The 17,448-nt window shown below is 34.3% G+C and overlaps 1 protein-coding gene across 2 annotated transcripts in view; it reads left to right on the top strand.

Moving 5' to 3' along the window:
- Positions 1-17,448, top strand: part of LOC130900594 (serine/threonine-protein phosphatase 6 regulatory ankyrin repeat subunit A) — a 49,256-nt gene that overhangs the window by 20,813 nt on the left and 10,995 nt on the right. For both annotated transcript variants that reach the window (XM_057811295.1, XM_057811296.1), the window contains exons 6-17: positions 2,213-2,368; positions 3,176-3,347; positions 7,394-7,569; positions 9,496-9,594; positions 9,651-9,744; positions 10,021-10,229; positions 11,625-11,801; positions 11,877-12,108; positions 12,174-13,189; positions 13,238-13,403; positions 13,461-13,698; positions 13,981-14,320. In XM_057811295.1, coding sequence (XP_057667278.1) covers positions 2,213-2,368; positions 3,176-3,347; positions 7,394-7,569; positions 9,496-9,594; positions 9,651-9,744; positions 10,021-10,229; positions 11,625-11,801; positions 11,877-12,108; positions 12,174-13,189; positions 13,238-13,403; positions 13,461-13,698; positions 13,981-14,320 — 3,075 coding nt within the window. The remainder of the gene's footprint in view (positions 1-2,212; positions 2,369-3,175; positions 3,348-7,393; positions 7,570-9,495; positions 9,595-9,650; positions 9,745-10,020; positions 10,230-11,624; positions 11,802-11,876; positions 12,109-12,173; positions 13,190-13,237; positions 13,404-13,460; positions 13,699-13,980; positions 14,321-17,448) is intronic.

The following is a 17,448-nucleotide window of genomic DNA, read 5'->3' as shown; positions in this document are numbered from 1 at the left end:
ATGTTGAATAAGCAGGGTTTATTTCGATTCTAAACCGGACAGATACGGATGTAACTTTCTAATAGTCTAGATTAGGTTATAGATCATATTAGATTATTTATTCTTAACACATGTGATTTTGACACATGCTAATTTTTTATTACACCTCGTATGTTTAAAATTGATAATAATATATCGTAATAAGTGATATTTTTATAAACTTTTTATCACAACAACAATTGTAATAAAAATATCATTACTTTTAACAAAATATTATACTTCTCGTGATGATAGCGTGTCTTGCATTCCGCCGCGCTGCCTGGCACAAACAAGCCCATCGATAAAAAAACTTTACCAATTGTCAATTGACGACCCTATCCAGTTTATTGATACCGGTTTGGGTTTAAAGCATCTTTAATTCTATTTCTGTTTGTTTTTAAAGCTGTTTATTGTAATCAGATATCGATAAAGATCTGAATATCAATGAGATATTCAAATAATATCATTTTAAATAAATAAAAATAATATAGACTAGTTTTTGATTGTTTGCCTCAAAATAAATAAATATAGAACTTATAGATTGCAACATTATAGCATGTCGACGAAAACGAAATTCATTTCTGTAAAACATTCTGCCAAAATATACGAAGATGGTTCCTGAAGTACCTGGCCTGACCCAGAGATGACGGTAGCTATTTGAAAATACCACTGTATTAGAAAGTACCCTCATATGGAGGCTTAGCTTAAAAACTGTCCGCTTGTAGACGGTAAATTATAATTCAAAATTTGACCATAATGGCGCTCCTGTCGGACGAGATATCATATGAACTTATACTCAATATGAATGAATGAAAATGAACTCAATAGTGAACGTTCTCAGTGAGTTTGTAAACTAGATTCTACTCTGGGCGAGACTGCTGCTTGGTTATAAACCAACAACCTCAGAATTGTTGAAGAAAATTCAAAAGCGGTACTGGATGATCGACTAAAAGTGCGCGACATTTAAAAAAGTACGGTGTACCGTATTAATTGAAAATTTGGACATGAGAGAGCTGTACGCAAGATGGCGGTCGCATTTGCTCACAATGAAACAAAAGCAGCGTCGTGAAGATGTTTCTATCAAGTGTTTGGCAATTTTTCACAGAAAGAAAGCCGAATTTTTGCGCTGTTTCATAACCAAGGATGAAACGTGGATCCATCACTTCACACTCGAAATAAAATAACAATCAAAACAATTGACTAAAAAAGAGGAATCGGCTCTAAAGAACACAAAGACCGTTCCATCTGCAGGCAAGGTCATGGCGTCGATTTTTTGTGATGCGCGTAGGATAATTTTCAGTGACTATCTTGAAAAAGGAAAAACTATCAACGGTGATTATTATGAGAACTTATTGCAACGTTTGAGCGAAGAAATTGAGCAAAAACTGCCACATTTGTTTAAGAAGAAAGTGTTGTTTCATCATCCGTTATTAAATTAAATTAAAGTTTCAATTACTGCCTCATGTACCCTAATCACCAGATTGAGCACCCTCGAATTATTATCTGTTCCCAGAAAAAATTCTTATTATAAAAAGGGTATCGAACCTATTATACATTGTTAGGAAAAGTGTTTGTAGCTGAAAAAAAAATTTAAAAAAAGTTAACCAAATTTTTGTGTTTTCTTTGTTGGGCCAGATACTTCTGCAACCATCCTCGTATATAGTATCTTTTAATAGTCATGATTGTGATTTGTTTAGATTTTATAATACGTTATTAAACCAAAATCTATTTCGCTTATTCTGAAATATTCATGAAATTATGAAAAAACAATATTATACAAGGTTTTTCCAAACTCATTCGATAAAATGGAGGAGATGACGGCTCCTACAAAATTGTGATGGGTCTGTTTTATAACAAAATTTGCTCAAAACATCCATTTCGGAAATATCACTACTACAAAATGGTTGCAAACTTTCATATAAATCGCGTATGGAAGACGAAATAATATTATGAGTAGCGTTTTCAAAATGTATCACTGAGCCGGGAATTATATGGATTTGTTTACATCACCACTTGAAGATTTTCCACTCAATAGGGGTAAGGTCTTCTAATTTCAATCCCTTATTATAAATTTGACGAAAAAAAATCATTTTACTCTCTACCTACTAGCGATAACCTGAAAAAAATATTTATGGGAAAGTCCCGTAATGCTGACAATCACCTTCTGGATAAAAGGTAAAAATTGAATTTACAGAGAGGTAAGATACCCCTGCTCCTCGCAGTAGAAGCAGGAAATCAGTCTATGTGCAGAGAGTTATTAAGTGCACAAACGGCGGAACAAGTTAAAGCACAATCAGCCAATGGAGATACCGCTCTTCATCTAGCAGTTCGACGAAAAGATATCGATATGGTAAGCAAAAAGTATATAAATTTTTCTTTCCATTTATAACCTTAACAATCTGTTCTCCGTCCCATCATCAAATATAGAGCAAACGTCTATTGTACTTTACCCAATCATCTCAAAAAGCTCTTGTCTTCCGAGCAGCCTCACATACTGCAAATACAAGTGCCGATTTAGCCCCAGTAACACCGTTTAGGTCGATATTGATATAATCCCCATTCCTAGTCATCTAAATAACCTACAAGCCCAATACAAGCACCATCGAATCTAAAAATTTTCCTGCCACCCCTTGGTTGACTACTAGATTCCCCCTTTCTTCAAAGCCCAGAGGAAACTTTCCTATCCCCTTTTCAAATGCAAGCGACGGCTTAAGAAGACCTTCCTGAAAACTACCTTGCCCTTGAGAATTCCTCCATCACCATTAGGTCTTGCAAATCCCATCTCGTCGATCGTTAGTGTTGCAGGTTTTCTCTCTACTTCCTCTACTGTATTCTGATTAAACCGACTTGAAAAATTTTTATTTTAATACCGAGTAGAGAAAAAGAGAGTGGTAAATTGATGCTCCTTTTCTTTCTTCCAATCGTACAATTTTCCTTGCATGCCTTTCTTTCTATCTTTAACATAAATTCTATGAAAAAAATTCATTTTACAATCGGTTATAATGGTTGATAACTGAGGTTAGTTTCATCAAATAAAAAAATCACCATTGAACATCTACAAGAGCATCGGCGTTTCCTCAATACCATTTATTATATAACCTATTCTTGTGAAATGTTTTTCTGTTTAAAAAATGATATTAATGTTAAAATTATGTAGGTGAGGATTTTAGTGGATTACGGTACCAGTGTGGATATTCGAAATGGTGAAGGACAAACTCCATTACATATTGCGGCCGCTGAAGGAGATGAAGTACTGGTAAAATATTTTTATGGAGTTCGAGCTTCAGCAAGTGTTACCGACAATCAAGATAGAACACCAATGCATTTAGGTATGTCGTTTTTGAACATATTTATACATAGTTGTGCGAAATTACTGAATAATATTATTGGTGTTTGATAAGTAACTAACTCGAATGAAATATCAATGAAAAATGGAATCTTAATGTATATTTTAGCTTAGGTAATGATATTCATTTGGAATCAAAAAATTTAAACCTTCTTTATTGCTATCGATGAATTAATAAATGTAGAAAATGTCTACTTGAAAGGCTCGCGAAGAAGAGTCCGATTTCAAAGACATATACGAGGTTTAGATGAAAGCCTGGATGAGAAGAAAGAATTGTTACCAATAATAAAAAGGGTAAATCGTGGGGAGCATTTAACAGGTTAAAACCAAAAATAGCACTGGTCGACAAAAAAACACAAGAACGAATTGCATATTGTGAGAGAATGAACTTATACAAATACGAAAATGTGAAAAAAAATATATTGTAAGGTTTTTATGTTACATTTATTTAATATTTATTAAAAAATAATTTGACGTTTTTTAAATCGTATATATTGACAATATTTGTAGTTTACATCTAATAAACATGCCTCACATCTATTAAAAACAAAAACTTTGAAAAAAAATCACTTTAGATATCAATTAGCTCTACTTTTTCCTTTTATGAGGGGTTGCACTTTCTCTTTTTAAAAACCAACAGTAATCACCCATCATGGCCGAATCCCATCGTCTTTGATACCGAATTTCCATTGTTTTAATATCGTACTGGAACCTTTCATCGTGCTCATCAATGACAGCTCCCAAATTTTCGGGAAAAAATGTCAGATAGAAATGGAGGAAATGAATATTCAATGTAATTCGAGCACCAAGGGATTTGTAGGCGTCTAGAAGTTCATCAACTAACTGTTGGTAGTTTGGACCCATATTATTGCCCAAAAATCCCCTCACTACACTAACAAATGCCTTCCATACTCTAAATTCCTTTTTTCTCCATTCATCCACTGCACCAATAACACGCTACAAGTAATACAGCTCGTGTGGGGGGGCCCACTGGTTGTCTTGGTCTCCAATTAAAGTACCAAAATATTTGAAATAGGCTTTTTTCGCATTTTCGGAAAATGGCCTGGCTTGCGATTTCACCATAAATTGTCCATAAAATTTGTCAGGAGAAGTTTTGCAACGAGTTTGACTCGACATTTTCACTATGAACAGAGAACTATTTACTATGAAACTCAATAGAGTTGTATCGTATTTTTTCGGCCATTAGATTTACCGATATTAACCTCCCCTCTAGGGGTTAGGGGTAGGCAGAGGCACGAAAAAATGAGAATTTTCAGTATTTTTTTTGCTATTGTCACGAAATTTAAAAAAAAAAATTTAATTTCCAAAGTTATAGCTGTCGGTGTTGACCCAGTTTCAAAAAAAGGTCCTTGCGGTGACAATCATAAGTCCTTGGAGAGAAAGGATAAAAAAATTAGTTTTATAAATAGATAATCCTGGGCCTGATCGAAGGATTTTTTTTCAAAAATTAACAAAATGGCGGCCTCAGGAAATTTATGTCTAGAATTTTGGGGAAAAATCAACAGTTAATTGGTTTTAAAAAATCGAAATTTTTGAAAAAAAAAATCCTTCGATCAGGCCCGAGTTTATTATGTATTCTAAAAGCTGTATAAATTTCATTAAAATCTACTGAGCGGTTTTCGAGTTACAGTTGTCACCAGTTCAAAAAACATAGTTTTGAGGAAAACGCGTTTAAAGTTTCATACTAGATTTACGTACAGAAATACGAATTATTAAATTACTTACACCGAATCATCTATTCCTGGGCCATATAATAGTTCTTCAGCCATTGTGGAAGTTTCCAGAACATCAAGCATTCTACTTTCCCAAGTGTTGTCGTTGGCGTGCTGATCTGCCACTTTCACAAATGCAGCATCCACTTTTTCAGCATTTCGCTAGCTACCTGCTCCCGAGCGGTTTGAAGCGCACGAGCTCTCTTTGTTATTTGTCGAATAACTCAAAAACTAATTATGGGATAAACTTGAAATTTTCAGAGAATATTTTTAAGATATTTCACTTATAAATGCAAAAAAATTGATTTTTTGAAAATTCTGACTACCCCTAACCCCACATAAATTTACCTACCTGCTAATGTAAACAGGTATAATTAAGCTATTGAAAAGTGGTACATATTATTATTGGACGGGTATTTCCATTTTAAAAATAAAGATCTCGCCTGTGTAACGAAAATCTTGTCGACCAGTGTAATTAGTGACCGTAGTTTTTACTGCTACAAGGCAGAAACGGTTTTCAATATAACTTGGGTTTGATCTAAAAAAGACTATTTGAAATTATTTTCTGGAATACTACTCCATCACTGTATTTCATATCAATAACTATTCAATCAATTTTTTATAATAAATGCATTGTGATAATACATGAAAATTGAAATGTTCGTAATCTAATCTATTTTGCATGAGTTTAATCCAGACTTTCCTCTTTACCTTTTGGAACAGCTGGTAGGTGCGAGTGGGGAAGTCAATTTAATCACATATAGTTAAAAGTCACCTTAATGTAAATAACAATGACCTAATAGCGTTAACCTATAAACAAGTTCTGCCAAGGTTCTATTTTTCTTTCTTTCTTGAATTTTTATTCAATCGACCCTCATTAACAATGAAGTTCAGCACGCAAAAAATAAATAATGACCGTAATTTCTCAGCTAATTCGAAAGATTATTTTAAAAAAATATACTTTTTGTTCTCTTGTCTAATATACACGAATCGTAAGTTCAATAACTGTGTTTTTATATGAATACTAGCTGACCGGCAGACTTCGTATTGCCTCAATCGATAAATAAAAAACCTAAACTTTTATATAAAATAAACTTAAAACAAACAAAAGGAATCCTTTTTCTATTAAAACAAATAAAAAAAGCTCGGTACGAATGAAGTTTTATTACAGAGTTTTCCTGAAATACTGGCTATCTATAAGGTTCCAATTTAATATTGACAGACACACCTAGTTATGATGAATTTAAAGAGGGAAACTTCCAACGACTGGCCTTGCGATTTATTTATGGTCATCGCAAAGGCTAGACGTATCGGAAATTGTAAATGTTTAAAATCGAATGGTATTGGAATCATTGGAATACGCGGGATCAAGACATCCTCTCCTTTATATTTTTCCCTGTATGATTGTTGCCTCAACGACGTTATTCATCATCTTTTACACAGCCAGTCTTGTTCCATTGCACAGTCGAGGCTGATTAATGTTTAATTTAACTCCTAATTGTGAGATGATAATCTAGGCAATTCCAATGAATTTAAAAACTCCGTGGGATAGTTGACTACTTCGTCCTAGTTCATAAAAGTGTCGACCGATTTGAAGGAAACCAAGAAAATTTTTAATGGTCGCATTGAGATCCTCAACAATATTGCTCGTTCACCAAGCCAATTATAGTTATTGAACTGTGGTGCTATATCTGGGAAAACCCACTAAATAAGTACCTTTTTTGAGTGTGTGTCTAACAACTGCTTCGCAAACATTTTTGCAGTTTCTTCTTGTTGTAAAAATGAAAATCACAGCATTCATAATCAATGAAGTGAAAATTTCATGTCGGTTTGTCACTGTATATGTATACTTGCATTACAATTATAGCATAATCGTTCAGTACCGGCCAACTATATTAAGGTACTAATGCCAACGACTCTTCGAACTGCACTTGCACATGCGCGTTTGGACTAGTTTTTGGAGGTTGAGTTTAACTGAACCGTCTTTTTCATCATTTGAAATAAATGATGAATTTCTTTTCCATAGTATAAATAGTATAAATCTGTATATAAATGAGTAAAATGACTATTCTACCTAGTGCGCATGTGTCATGCAGGGCACGAAATGCAAAATCTTGGAGCTCGCAACCTCTGTGGACCGTATCAGCATAGTTTTTAACCTTAAATTGCATTAGAAAAGTTATTTATTTCAGAATTTTAGAAGTTTTGTATTGAATTAATATTAATCGAAAGTTTCCGAATGATTTTCCCTTTTTCGTTGATTCAACTAGATTGATGTTAATTTATATTTTCTAAGCGGCTGAAAATGGACACGCGAATATAATAGAACTATTAGCAGATAAATTTAAAGCGAGCATTCTAGAAAGAACCAAAGACGGTTCTACTCTGATGCATATAGCGTCACTAAATGGCCATGCGGATTGTGCAATGATGCTTTTCAAGAAAGGAGTCTACTTACATATGCCAAATAAGGTAAGAAGCCGAATTCATTCGGCTAGAAGCACTTGATCGTTTAATTGAAAAATTATAATGATTCATAACATTGGTGGGTTTAGTTGAAAATTGGTCGTAAATTATTCGAATTAAAAACTTTACAGAACCATAAATTTTTATGAATACATCGAACAAGGTACAAGATTGTGATATTTGATAAGCACAGACTTCATGTTTCATGAATAATTCCTAGAATCCTTATAGATATGCAAATAGATTTCGTTCTGTCTTCAACGTTGACGATTTTATAATATTCAGTTCTATATGTACACTAAAAACAGTTCAGCAGCAACGGCAGGTGATATTCGCGAAAAATTATACTTTTCTAAAAGAATTGCTTCACGATATTTCTAGGATTCTGTTTAATTCCCCTACTACCTACATCGATCGCTCCATACGAATTTTCCATTGTTCGAAACCGTACAGGAAGTCTTTTACTGTCTGGTCTTCAGGACGCGCGCCGCTTTTTCTTCCACAGCTTCAACAGACACAAATCTCGTTCCTTTTCATGCAGATTTGACCTTAAGGAAGAGGTAGAAATCGCACGGTGGTCATACACTTGAATGTTGTACTGACCCGAACGTAAATCATCTTCGAAATTTACTCTGGCATCTTAAAAACCCTTTAGCCACTCGAAAACACGTGAACGCGACAAAAATTCATTGCTAAACACCCGTTTCAATAAATTATAAGTTTCGGATGTAGTTTTCCAAGTTTCACGTGAAATTTCGCAGCAATTTTACCATTTTACTGAAGTAGTTTTTTCGCTAGATGGTTATTTCCTGTCTTTCTATTAATGCCTATTCCTATTATGCTTAGGAAAGGTGAAAATTAGTAATTGAATTCGGAATTTCAACCTTTTCATGTAAAAATCATGTATCTGACTAATTTCATTTTAGTTTATTAGAGTACCAAATGGGTATTAAGAGTAATTGGGACGAAATTTGACACAAATTTGGCTGACCTTGATTTTTCGGCGATAACCTCTTCATTTGGGTCAAATTTCTGTCTATCGAGCATCCTCTTAAGGAGAACTGATGAGATTCTGTGAAGGCCATAGATGCGGAAGTTATTCTGAGCCGAATTCATGCAATTTTGCCATAATTCTTTCTTTTTTAAGTGGAGCCATTTTCCCGCAATTTCATCTTCCAAAATCTACGTAATAGCCCCTGTTTATGAGTTTTCCCTTTTTGAGATAGTCAATGCATATTGTACCATGCGTATAATACTGATCACATAACCTAGCCGACTTTTACGTCTTTCCACGTTTCGGAATAGGGCTCCAAATACTGATCAGAATCATCAATTCGTTGTTGTTATTGGTCCATTGTGAGCTAGCTCTGCAACCACTTTGAACAGAGCTTACCAAAATATTTATTCACGATGGTACCAACGTGATATTTAGTATCTCAACTATCAAAATATGGTTCAGTTGACGGTTCCCTAAACTTTTTTGTGGACTTTTCCGATGTTTTTGTTCGTAACAGCGTCCACTGCGTGCAACCTCCTCGTTTAAACATTAAACCACTTCTCAATAGTTGATTTTTCTGGGTCAAAGTACGAATAATGTTTATTAAGCCAAGCAATGGTGTTTTCTGTTAAAAAATGTTTAATTAACACATGGAATTCTTTTTTTTAAACTGTCACCTCACACAAAATGCTATAACTTACAAACTAATAGTGCGACAGCTGTTAAATTTATTCACCTGTCTTTTGAAGGTTGAGGCTAAGTAAAAATCATATGAAGTAGCGTTTTGTGTCAGCCTAAGACCTTTTTGCCCTTTGACCTTGCCCAATCTATATTTTCCTACTAAAAATTGGTATCACAAAGAGTTGATTATATTAAATGAAACCAAATGATTACTTGCTCCTGAGCTGATTAAGAAATTATTTTTCTTGGTGTAGGACGGAGCTAGAAGTATTCATACTGCCGCAAGATATGGTCACGTAGGAATAATCAATACGCTTCTGCAAAAAGGAGAAAAAGTCGACGTAACAACAAATGTAAGTTCATCACGAATTTTCCACTAGAAAAAAAATCGATGCTAATTTATTTTTAGGATAATTATACTGCCTTACATATAGCCGTCGAATCTTGCAAACCTCTCGTCGTTGAAACATTACTTGGGTACGGAGCTGACGTACACGTGAGAGGTAAAAGAATTTGAATAAAATAACGAATTTAAAAAAAAATATCCACAAGCAAAATTAACGCAATTTCCAATGAATTCGCGAGTAAAAAATTATTGATTGAAAATTAATTTGACGGAAATAAAAGGAAAGGTAAAATTAAATCTGAAAAGCTTGGGACCTCGTTTTCCCAAAATAACAAATTATTCGTTAATTTTGCTCCAATTATCATAAATAGCTAGAAAAAATACGGAATTACAATTTTTTCTATATTATTTGAGAAATGTTACACTTCTTTAGGTGGTAAACTTAAAGAAACCGCATTGCATATAGCGGCTAGGGTTAAAGATGGGGAAAAATGTGCATTGATGTTGCTAAAGTCTGGAGCTGGTCCCAATCTAGCCACTCATGATGGACAAACACCTGTGCACGTTGCAGCCAAATATGGTAACCTAGTAACTTTGTTATTGTTACTAGAAGACGGTGGCGATCCACAGTATAAAAACAAGGTATGTATACATATATGAATGATAAATATCCTTTTTTTTAGTTGTTGTATCATTTTTATCATTATCATTATCATTATTTTATCATTATTTTATCATTTTAATTATGTATTTTCACTGTTTCAGAAGCAAAATGTCATTTCCACACTTCTCTAACTTCTCGATGCCGTGCTTGTAGAAGAATTTGTTTAGGTTTCAGTTTCAGCAATTGCTTCTTCATTTGAGTTGGATTTTTTACCGGCGAGCATTTTTTGAGTTCAGCGAATAGCTGGGGGGCATATCTCGAGTATACGATGGATGAGGAAGCAATTCGAAGAGTAATTCAATTTAACCATCGTTGCCATCGACTTGTGAATCGGTGCATTTTCTTGGTGTAGTTTTCTTGACTTTATTAGCATAGGACAGAGACATTGTTAACAACAGGTCATCAATTAACGTTCCTGTCGACTCATCTGACTCCTCAGAGGATCTTCCACAGAAACAGCAAGTTTTGAAGAAGAAACCTTTGTTATCAGCTGGTTCACGTTTTTACCGCCTTTTCTGACCCATTATAGCCAAAGTCTAATCATTTTCTTAGAGGACCTTGCACAGAAACATCAATTTCTAGTGATAAAACCATTATTAACAGCATGCTCAGGTTTCTGTTGACTCCTTTAACCCATTTTAGCTCCATCCAAATCATTTGCATAGAAATACCCATTTCTGGGAGAAAAAAATAATGTTAATAGAAGGCTCACGTCTCTATCGACTATTCTGAACTATTATGTCAAACACCAAAACATTTTCCAAGAGGACCATGCATAGAAATAACATTTTCTATTAAAATAGAAACATTTTTAACAGCAGCCTCACGTTTCTGACACCAAATAATTTTCTGAGAAGGCCTTGCACAGAAACAACACATTCATCATAAATAGTTTTTTTTATAAATCAACTCAAATTGAAATATTTAAAAAGGTGATAAAACTTTATTGGATTTCCACTTTTTTTCTTGCGGTTGAATAATATCCTTTTGTTAATATAATTACTACAGTGTATGAGGTGTAGAAATGGAATTTATTTCCAGCAATTATTCATATACATATACATAAACTTATTTATAAGAATTTCACGATAAAAATATGGTCCATAATCTCTAATAAGCAATAAATTGTCATTTAATAAACTTTTTGATTATTGAAAAGATTCTGGAAAGATTATTCAATATAAATTACAAAAAACTGAAAGTTTCATATCTCAATAACTTCCTTCCAGCTTTTGTTTATCTCATCTGTATGAGTTTTTCAGACGTTAACCTGATTCCGTGAATATAATATAATATAATAATAATAATAATAATAATAATAATAATAATAATAATAATAATAATAATTTTGTGTAAATAATTTCGAATTTTAGAAGGGAGAAACTCCATTACACTTAGCTGCAAGAGGCTGCAAAGCAGAAGTAGTTCAAGCACTGATAAACTTTATGAAAGAAAGTAAAGGCGAAGAAAAAGCAGCAGCATACGTTAACGAAATAAATGACAACGACGAAAGCGCTCTTCATTATGTTTGTGCTGTAACAACCGAGGAGGTTAGTAAATTAATTTTCCCCTTTTACCTGTTTTATATTTTTAATCATAATAAAAAATACTCGTAAATTTTTAAGGTTGAAGTGCCAAATTCGGACAGAAACGTTGCAAAAATTTTATTAGAAAGTGGAGCTGATGTAAAACTTCTTACCAAACAACATGAATCCGCTTTTCATTACGTCGCTTTAGCTGGCAATAATGGTGTTTGTATGGAAATGATATCGCATATGACACCTACGGATTCTCAAAAAGCACTTAATCGACAAAACGATCATGGCTGGACGCCACTTCTTATAGCATCGCGGAAAGGTATAAACGATCCTTTTCACTAAAAACTGACTAAAAAGAAGAATGAAATTTTTTTGTATTTTTAGGACACATAGAATTGGTAAACAATCTTCTCGCGAACCACGCAAGAGTAGATGTATTTGATTTAGAAGGTCGATCTGCTTTACATTTAGCTGCCGAGCAAGGTTATCTCCAAGTATGCGACTCCCTTCTCACCCACAAGGCTTTCATAAATTCAAAATCAAGAAACGGAAGAACAGCTCTACATTTAGCAGCCATGAATGGATACGTCCATCTCGTAAAGTTTTTGATAAAAGACCATAACGCTGTCATCGATATTCTAACGTTAAAGAAACAAACACCACTCCATTTAGCAGCAGCAGCCGGTCAAATAGAAGTTTGCAAATTATTATTAGAACTAGGCGCTGACATCGATGCTACAGATGAACAAGGTCAAAAGCCTATTCACGCAGCCTGCCAAAATAATTATTCCGAAGTTGCCAAATTATTTTTACAACAACATCCAAGTCTTGTGATGGCCACTACAAAGGATGGTAATACTTGTGCGCATATAGCCGCCGCGCAAGGTAGTGTAACTGTAATAGAAGAGTTGATGAAATTCGATAGACAAGGAGTAATATCAGCCAGAAATAAGCTAACAGATTCCACTCCTTTGCAAATGGCTGCGGAAGGCGGACACGCCGAAGTGGTTAAAGCTTTAGTCAGAGCTGGCGCTAATATAACAGATGAAAACAAATCCGGTTTCACCGCTGTACATCTAGCGGCCGAATACGGCCACTTACAGGTCCTAGAAGTATTAAGATCTTCCAATAGTTTGAGAATCATCAGTAAGAAACTCGGTGTTACTCCACTTCATGTTGCGGCTTATTTCGGACAAGCTGATACAGTTCGAGAACTTTTGACCCACGTACCTGGAACTGTAAAATCAGATGCTCCGAACGGAGCTTCACTTGTTCCTGCTCTTGGAAATGAATCAGGAATGACGCCTCTACATCTAGCAGCTTTTTCAGGCAATGAAAACGTAGTTAGATTACTGTTGAATTCAGCAGGAGTTCAAGTTGATGCTGCAACACACGAAAATGTAAGAATATTCATTATAAATAAATCAAGCTTCAATTTTTATTTTCAGGGCTACAATCCGATGCATTTAGCATGCTACGGTGGTCATGGTACAGTCGTTGGATTATTGCTGAGTCGTTCAGCAGAGTTATTGCAAAGTCATGATAAACATGGAAAAACAGGTCTACATATTGCTGCCCAGCACGGACATTTGCAAATGGTGGAAGTTTTATTGGGTACAAGATCAAAATATATAATTTCTGAATAAGTTAGAAATATGTGTTTAATTGTAGGTCAAGGTGCTGAAATTAACTCGCAGGACCGAAACGGATGGACTCCTTTACATTACGCAGCTAGAGCAGGTCACGTTGATGTAGTAAAATTATTAGTAGAATCAGGAGCTTCGCCGAAAGCGGAAACTAATCTTGGAGCTGTTCCAATTTGGTTCGCCGCTTCCGAGGGGCATCACGCTGTCTTGGAATATTTAATGACCAAGGAACACGATACATATGCCTTGATGGAAGATAGACGGTAGTTAACTGACTATCTACTTTAATTTCTTTTCGACCTCCTACATACTTTTAGCCCATTTCTACTTTTCAATTAAAACAAGAAAAATGTACAAAGCAAATAGCTTAGCAGCTATAATCTTTAAAATGTTTTTCTTAATAAATCATCTTCATTTAGGTTTTTTTTTTAAAAATTAGTTTTAAAAACAGGTAAAAATTGACGTTTCGACCATTTCGATGTTTATCAAGAAGTTCGAACAAAATTTAATAAAAATCTCCTTGAACTTGTATTTGTTATTTCTAGATTTGTGTACAACCTTATGGTCTGTTCGAAAAATCACAACAACAAACCAATAGAAGAATTCATCTTAGTATCACCTGCACCCGTGGATACCGCAGCAAAACTGTCGAATATACTAATCGTTCTATCAAACAAAGAAAAAGAGAGAGCGAAGGATCTAATAGCAGCAGGAAAATATTGCGAAGCTATGGCAACTGAACTTCTAGCTCTAGCGGCTGGTGCGGACTCAGCTGGAAAGATTTTGACTGCGACTGATAGGAGAAACGTAGAATTTTTAGATGTATTAATAGAAAACGAACAGAAGGAAGTTATTGCACATACTGTAGTGCAACGTTATCTCCAGGTAAAGAATAGGTAAAAATCTAGTTTTAAATAAGTCACCTTCAGCGTTTTTCCCTTGATCCTAAGGTTCATATAAAAATAGATAAAGAGCCTTAAACCCATGGTAAACTCGGTCAATATCATTCGATATCGAAAAGTTTTCGACATGGAAGCGAGGAGAGCTTGAAAAGCATATAATATGCTTAAAATCCGAAATTCGGACAATTTATTCCATTAAAGGGGCTGTTTCAATAATTACGAGCAAATCATTGAAATAATCAATCTCATTGCTTTTATATAAAGTTTATTAGCATTTAAATAAGCTTAATATAATTTTTGAAGTCAAAATATAAAATAGAATCAATGTTATAGTGGCCGACAGGAAGTGCTCGACGGTAACCAAAATTGCGGCTCCTTATCCGAAATCTTAACTGCATTTTAATCTTAATATTTAAGACTAGACTCAATTCGAAACTACAAAAATTGACTTTATTGAATACTTTCGAAAATTACATTCTATTTTTTACTCATTTTTTCACTTGTAGAAGAAAAAAGCCGTGAGCAGCAGAGCTCCATCACGAAAGTCGAATTTTTCGTCGAATGAAGAATTTAACTAGTACACAAACAAATCTTTCCATAAAATGAATTTCTTGGAAATGATATCAATTGTCAATCTTATTTCTTTATATGAAAAATTTGCTATTCCTCAATAACTTTTCATTTCACAAGTTAACTCTCTCTCTCTCTCTCGAATGAAAATTCATAATTTCAATAGACCCGGTGGTCTCGAACCCTCTTGTTCAATTCCAATTGAGAACAAAGAAAAAATTGTCATAATGACAAGAAATTTCGAAAATGGGAAGTAAAAAAAATCACCCTAGCAACGATCATACTCGTATTATTCATTAAATAGGAGGCGGTCCAGTTTAACAATTACAACGATCAAAATGATTTCGGGCGTTTTGTGCTAGAAGAACTGAAGAAGAAAACTTTGAACTTGAGAAAGACAATTCTTCAACATCACCCCTACTTGCATGCGAAGTTCGAACCTTCTAGTTAAACTTTTTCTGGCCAAAAAATGAGAAAATATAACAAAAATGACCATAAAAGGGAGAGGGGTGGAGATGGAAAGTTTCGACCTCAGACAGGAAATCATCTCGCAACTAATTGAACCTACATGTGAAATTTCATTTTTCAGTCGCTTTTCGTTTGACCTGCAGAGGGGAGCAAAGGTCAAAAACCACTTTTTTTGCACTGCGGCCCCTCGAAATATTCATTTGTTTTCAACCAAACTCTAATAAAATCATTCCGCCGCCAAAAAAGCCATGTATGCTAATTTTGAACCAAATCGGACCCATAGCAATTGCTCGAGAGACGAAAATAAGAATTGTAGCTTAAACAGATGTATAGAAATATATACAGTGCTTTTCAGATAAAAGTATCCACCTTTAATAACTTTTGTAATACTGGTATTTAGAAAAAATCCAAAAACACGTCAATTTATGTTGGAAGGGGCAAGCATTATGGCTTATTTAAACTTACTGGAAAAGCCACCCCCTCACCCCTAGCAGCATCCCCTTAATTTTTTTAAATTACTTTTCATATTTTTTATGTAAAATTTGGATACTCCTCTTTGAGCTGATTTCAAAAATGTATAATACTTGTAGGTTAAAGTGGTTAGTTTATGAGATAAACAATTTTTCTTTTAAGAGCACAAATTTTACTTATTTACTTTCACCTTATTTGCCTGTACTAAAATGGGTTGTACAACAGTTCAAACACTTTAATCTTTTTAACTGTGCTATTTATTATGAAGTTACAATAAGTGTTCAAAATGAGTACCATTCACTTCCATACAATGGTATAATCTATTTTGAAATGCCTCTCTGACATTGCTTAATACGGCTGGATTTAATTGTCGACATTCATTTTCTATCCTCTCTCGTAAATCATCCAGAGATTCTGGTTGGGTAGCATAAACTTTTGTTTTTAAATACCCCCATAAAAAGAAGTCTAGGGGTGTTAAATCCGGTGACCTAGGTGGCCACTCCATCATCTGCCCCCTTCTATCTATCCAACGAGCGGGGAATGTTTCGTTTAAAAATTGTCGGACAGGCATAGCATAGTGTGGGGGAGCTCCGTCTTGTTGAAATACCAGTAAATCTTCGGAAAGGTTATCATCATTTTCTATTATTGTTGTAATACGTGGGTCAACCTCTTCCTTGAGTAACTCAAGATATGATTCACCATTTAAATTTCCATTGATGAAGAAAGGTCCGACAATGTGGTCACCTAGGATACCACACCAAATGTTTAACTTTTGGGGATGTTGTGTATGGAATTCACGCATAATATGTGGATCACTTTCAGCCCAATATCTACAATTATGCCTACTTACTAAGCCATTTAATGACCATGAGCATTCATCAGAAAAGCAAATATTGTTTAACAATTGTGGATTGTTATTGATAATTTGCGTCATTGATTCGCAAAACTCTAGACGACGATCAAAATCATCTTCATTTAACTCGTGTACCAACTTAACTTTGTATGGGTGGTACTTGAATTTATGTAGAACTCGGAAAACTGTAGAAGATGAAACACCGATCGCTCTACTTATTGTTGACAACGATTGGGGTTGTTGAGCCTCTAAGCTGACTTGCCCTGAAATTGCCACTTGGATTGCTTCGTTATTTACGAGTCCCTCTCGCTTATGCACTTTATTGCAAACAGACCCTGTTGTGGTAAATTTCTCCATCAGTTGAATTACATACTTATGAGTTGCATGTCTTCCGTCATGTAATTCGTTAAATATTCTAGCAGCAGCTCTTGCACAATTATTATTTTGGTAGTATAAACCTACAATTTCAATTCTTTCTTGCAAAGAGTAAACCATTTCAGAGAAACAAAATAAATAATGTATCAAATTACACTATTAATAGTGACTACAAATTCTAGTTGACAATGTCAAACTTTAATAAAAAGTAGAGTTTTTTGTTGTTTGGATTTTTTAAGTAGAATAAATAGCACAGTTAAAAAGATTAAAGAGTTTGAACTGTTGTACAACCCATTTTAGTACAGGCAAATAAGGTGAAAGTAAATAATAAGTAAAATTTGTGCTCTTAAAAGAAAAATTGTTTATCTCATAAA

This window comes from Diorhabda carinulata, chromosome X (genome assembly GCF_026250575.1).
Source record: "Diorhabda carinulata isolate Delta chromosome X, icDioCari1.1, whole genome shotgun sequence".
NCBI classification, from domain to species: Eukaryota; Metazoa; Arthropoda; class Insecta; order Coleoptera; family Chrysomelidae; genus Diorhabda; species Diorhabda carinulata.
Note: the sequence above shows the minus strand (reverse complement) of the source record. Positions and strands in the feature narration are given on the sequence as shown.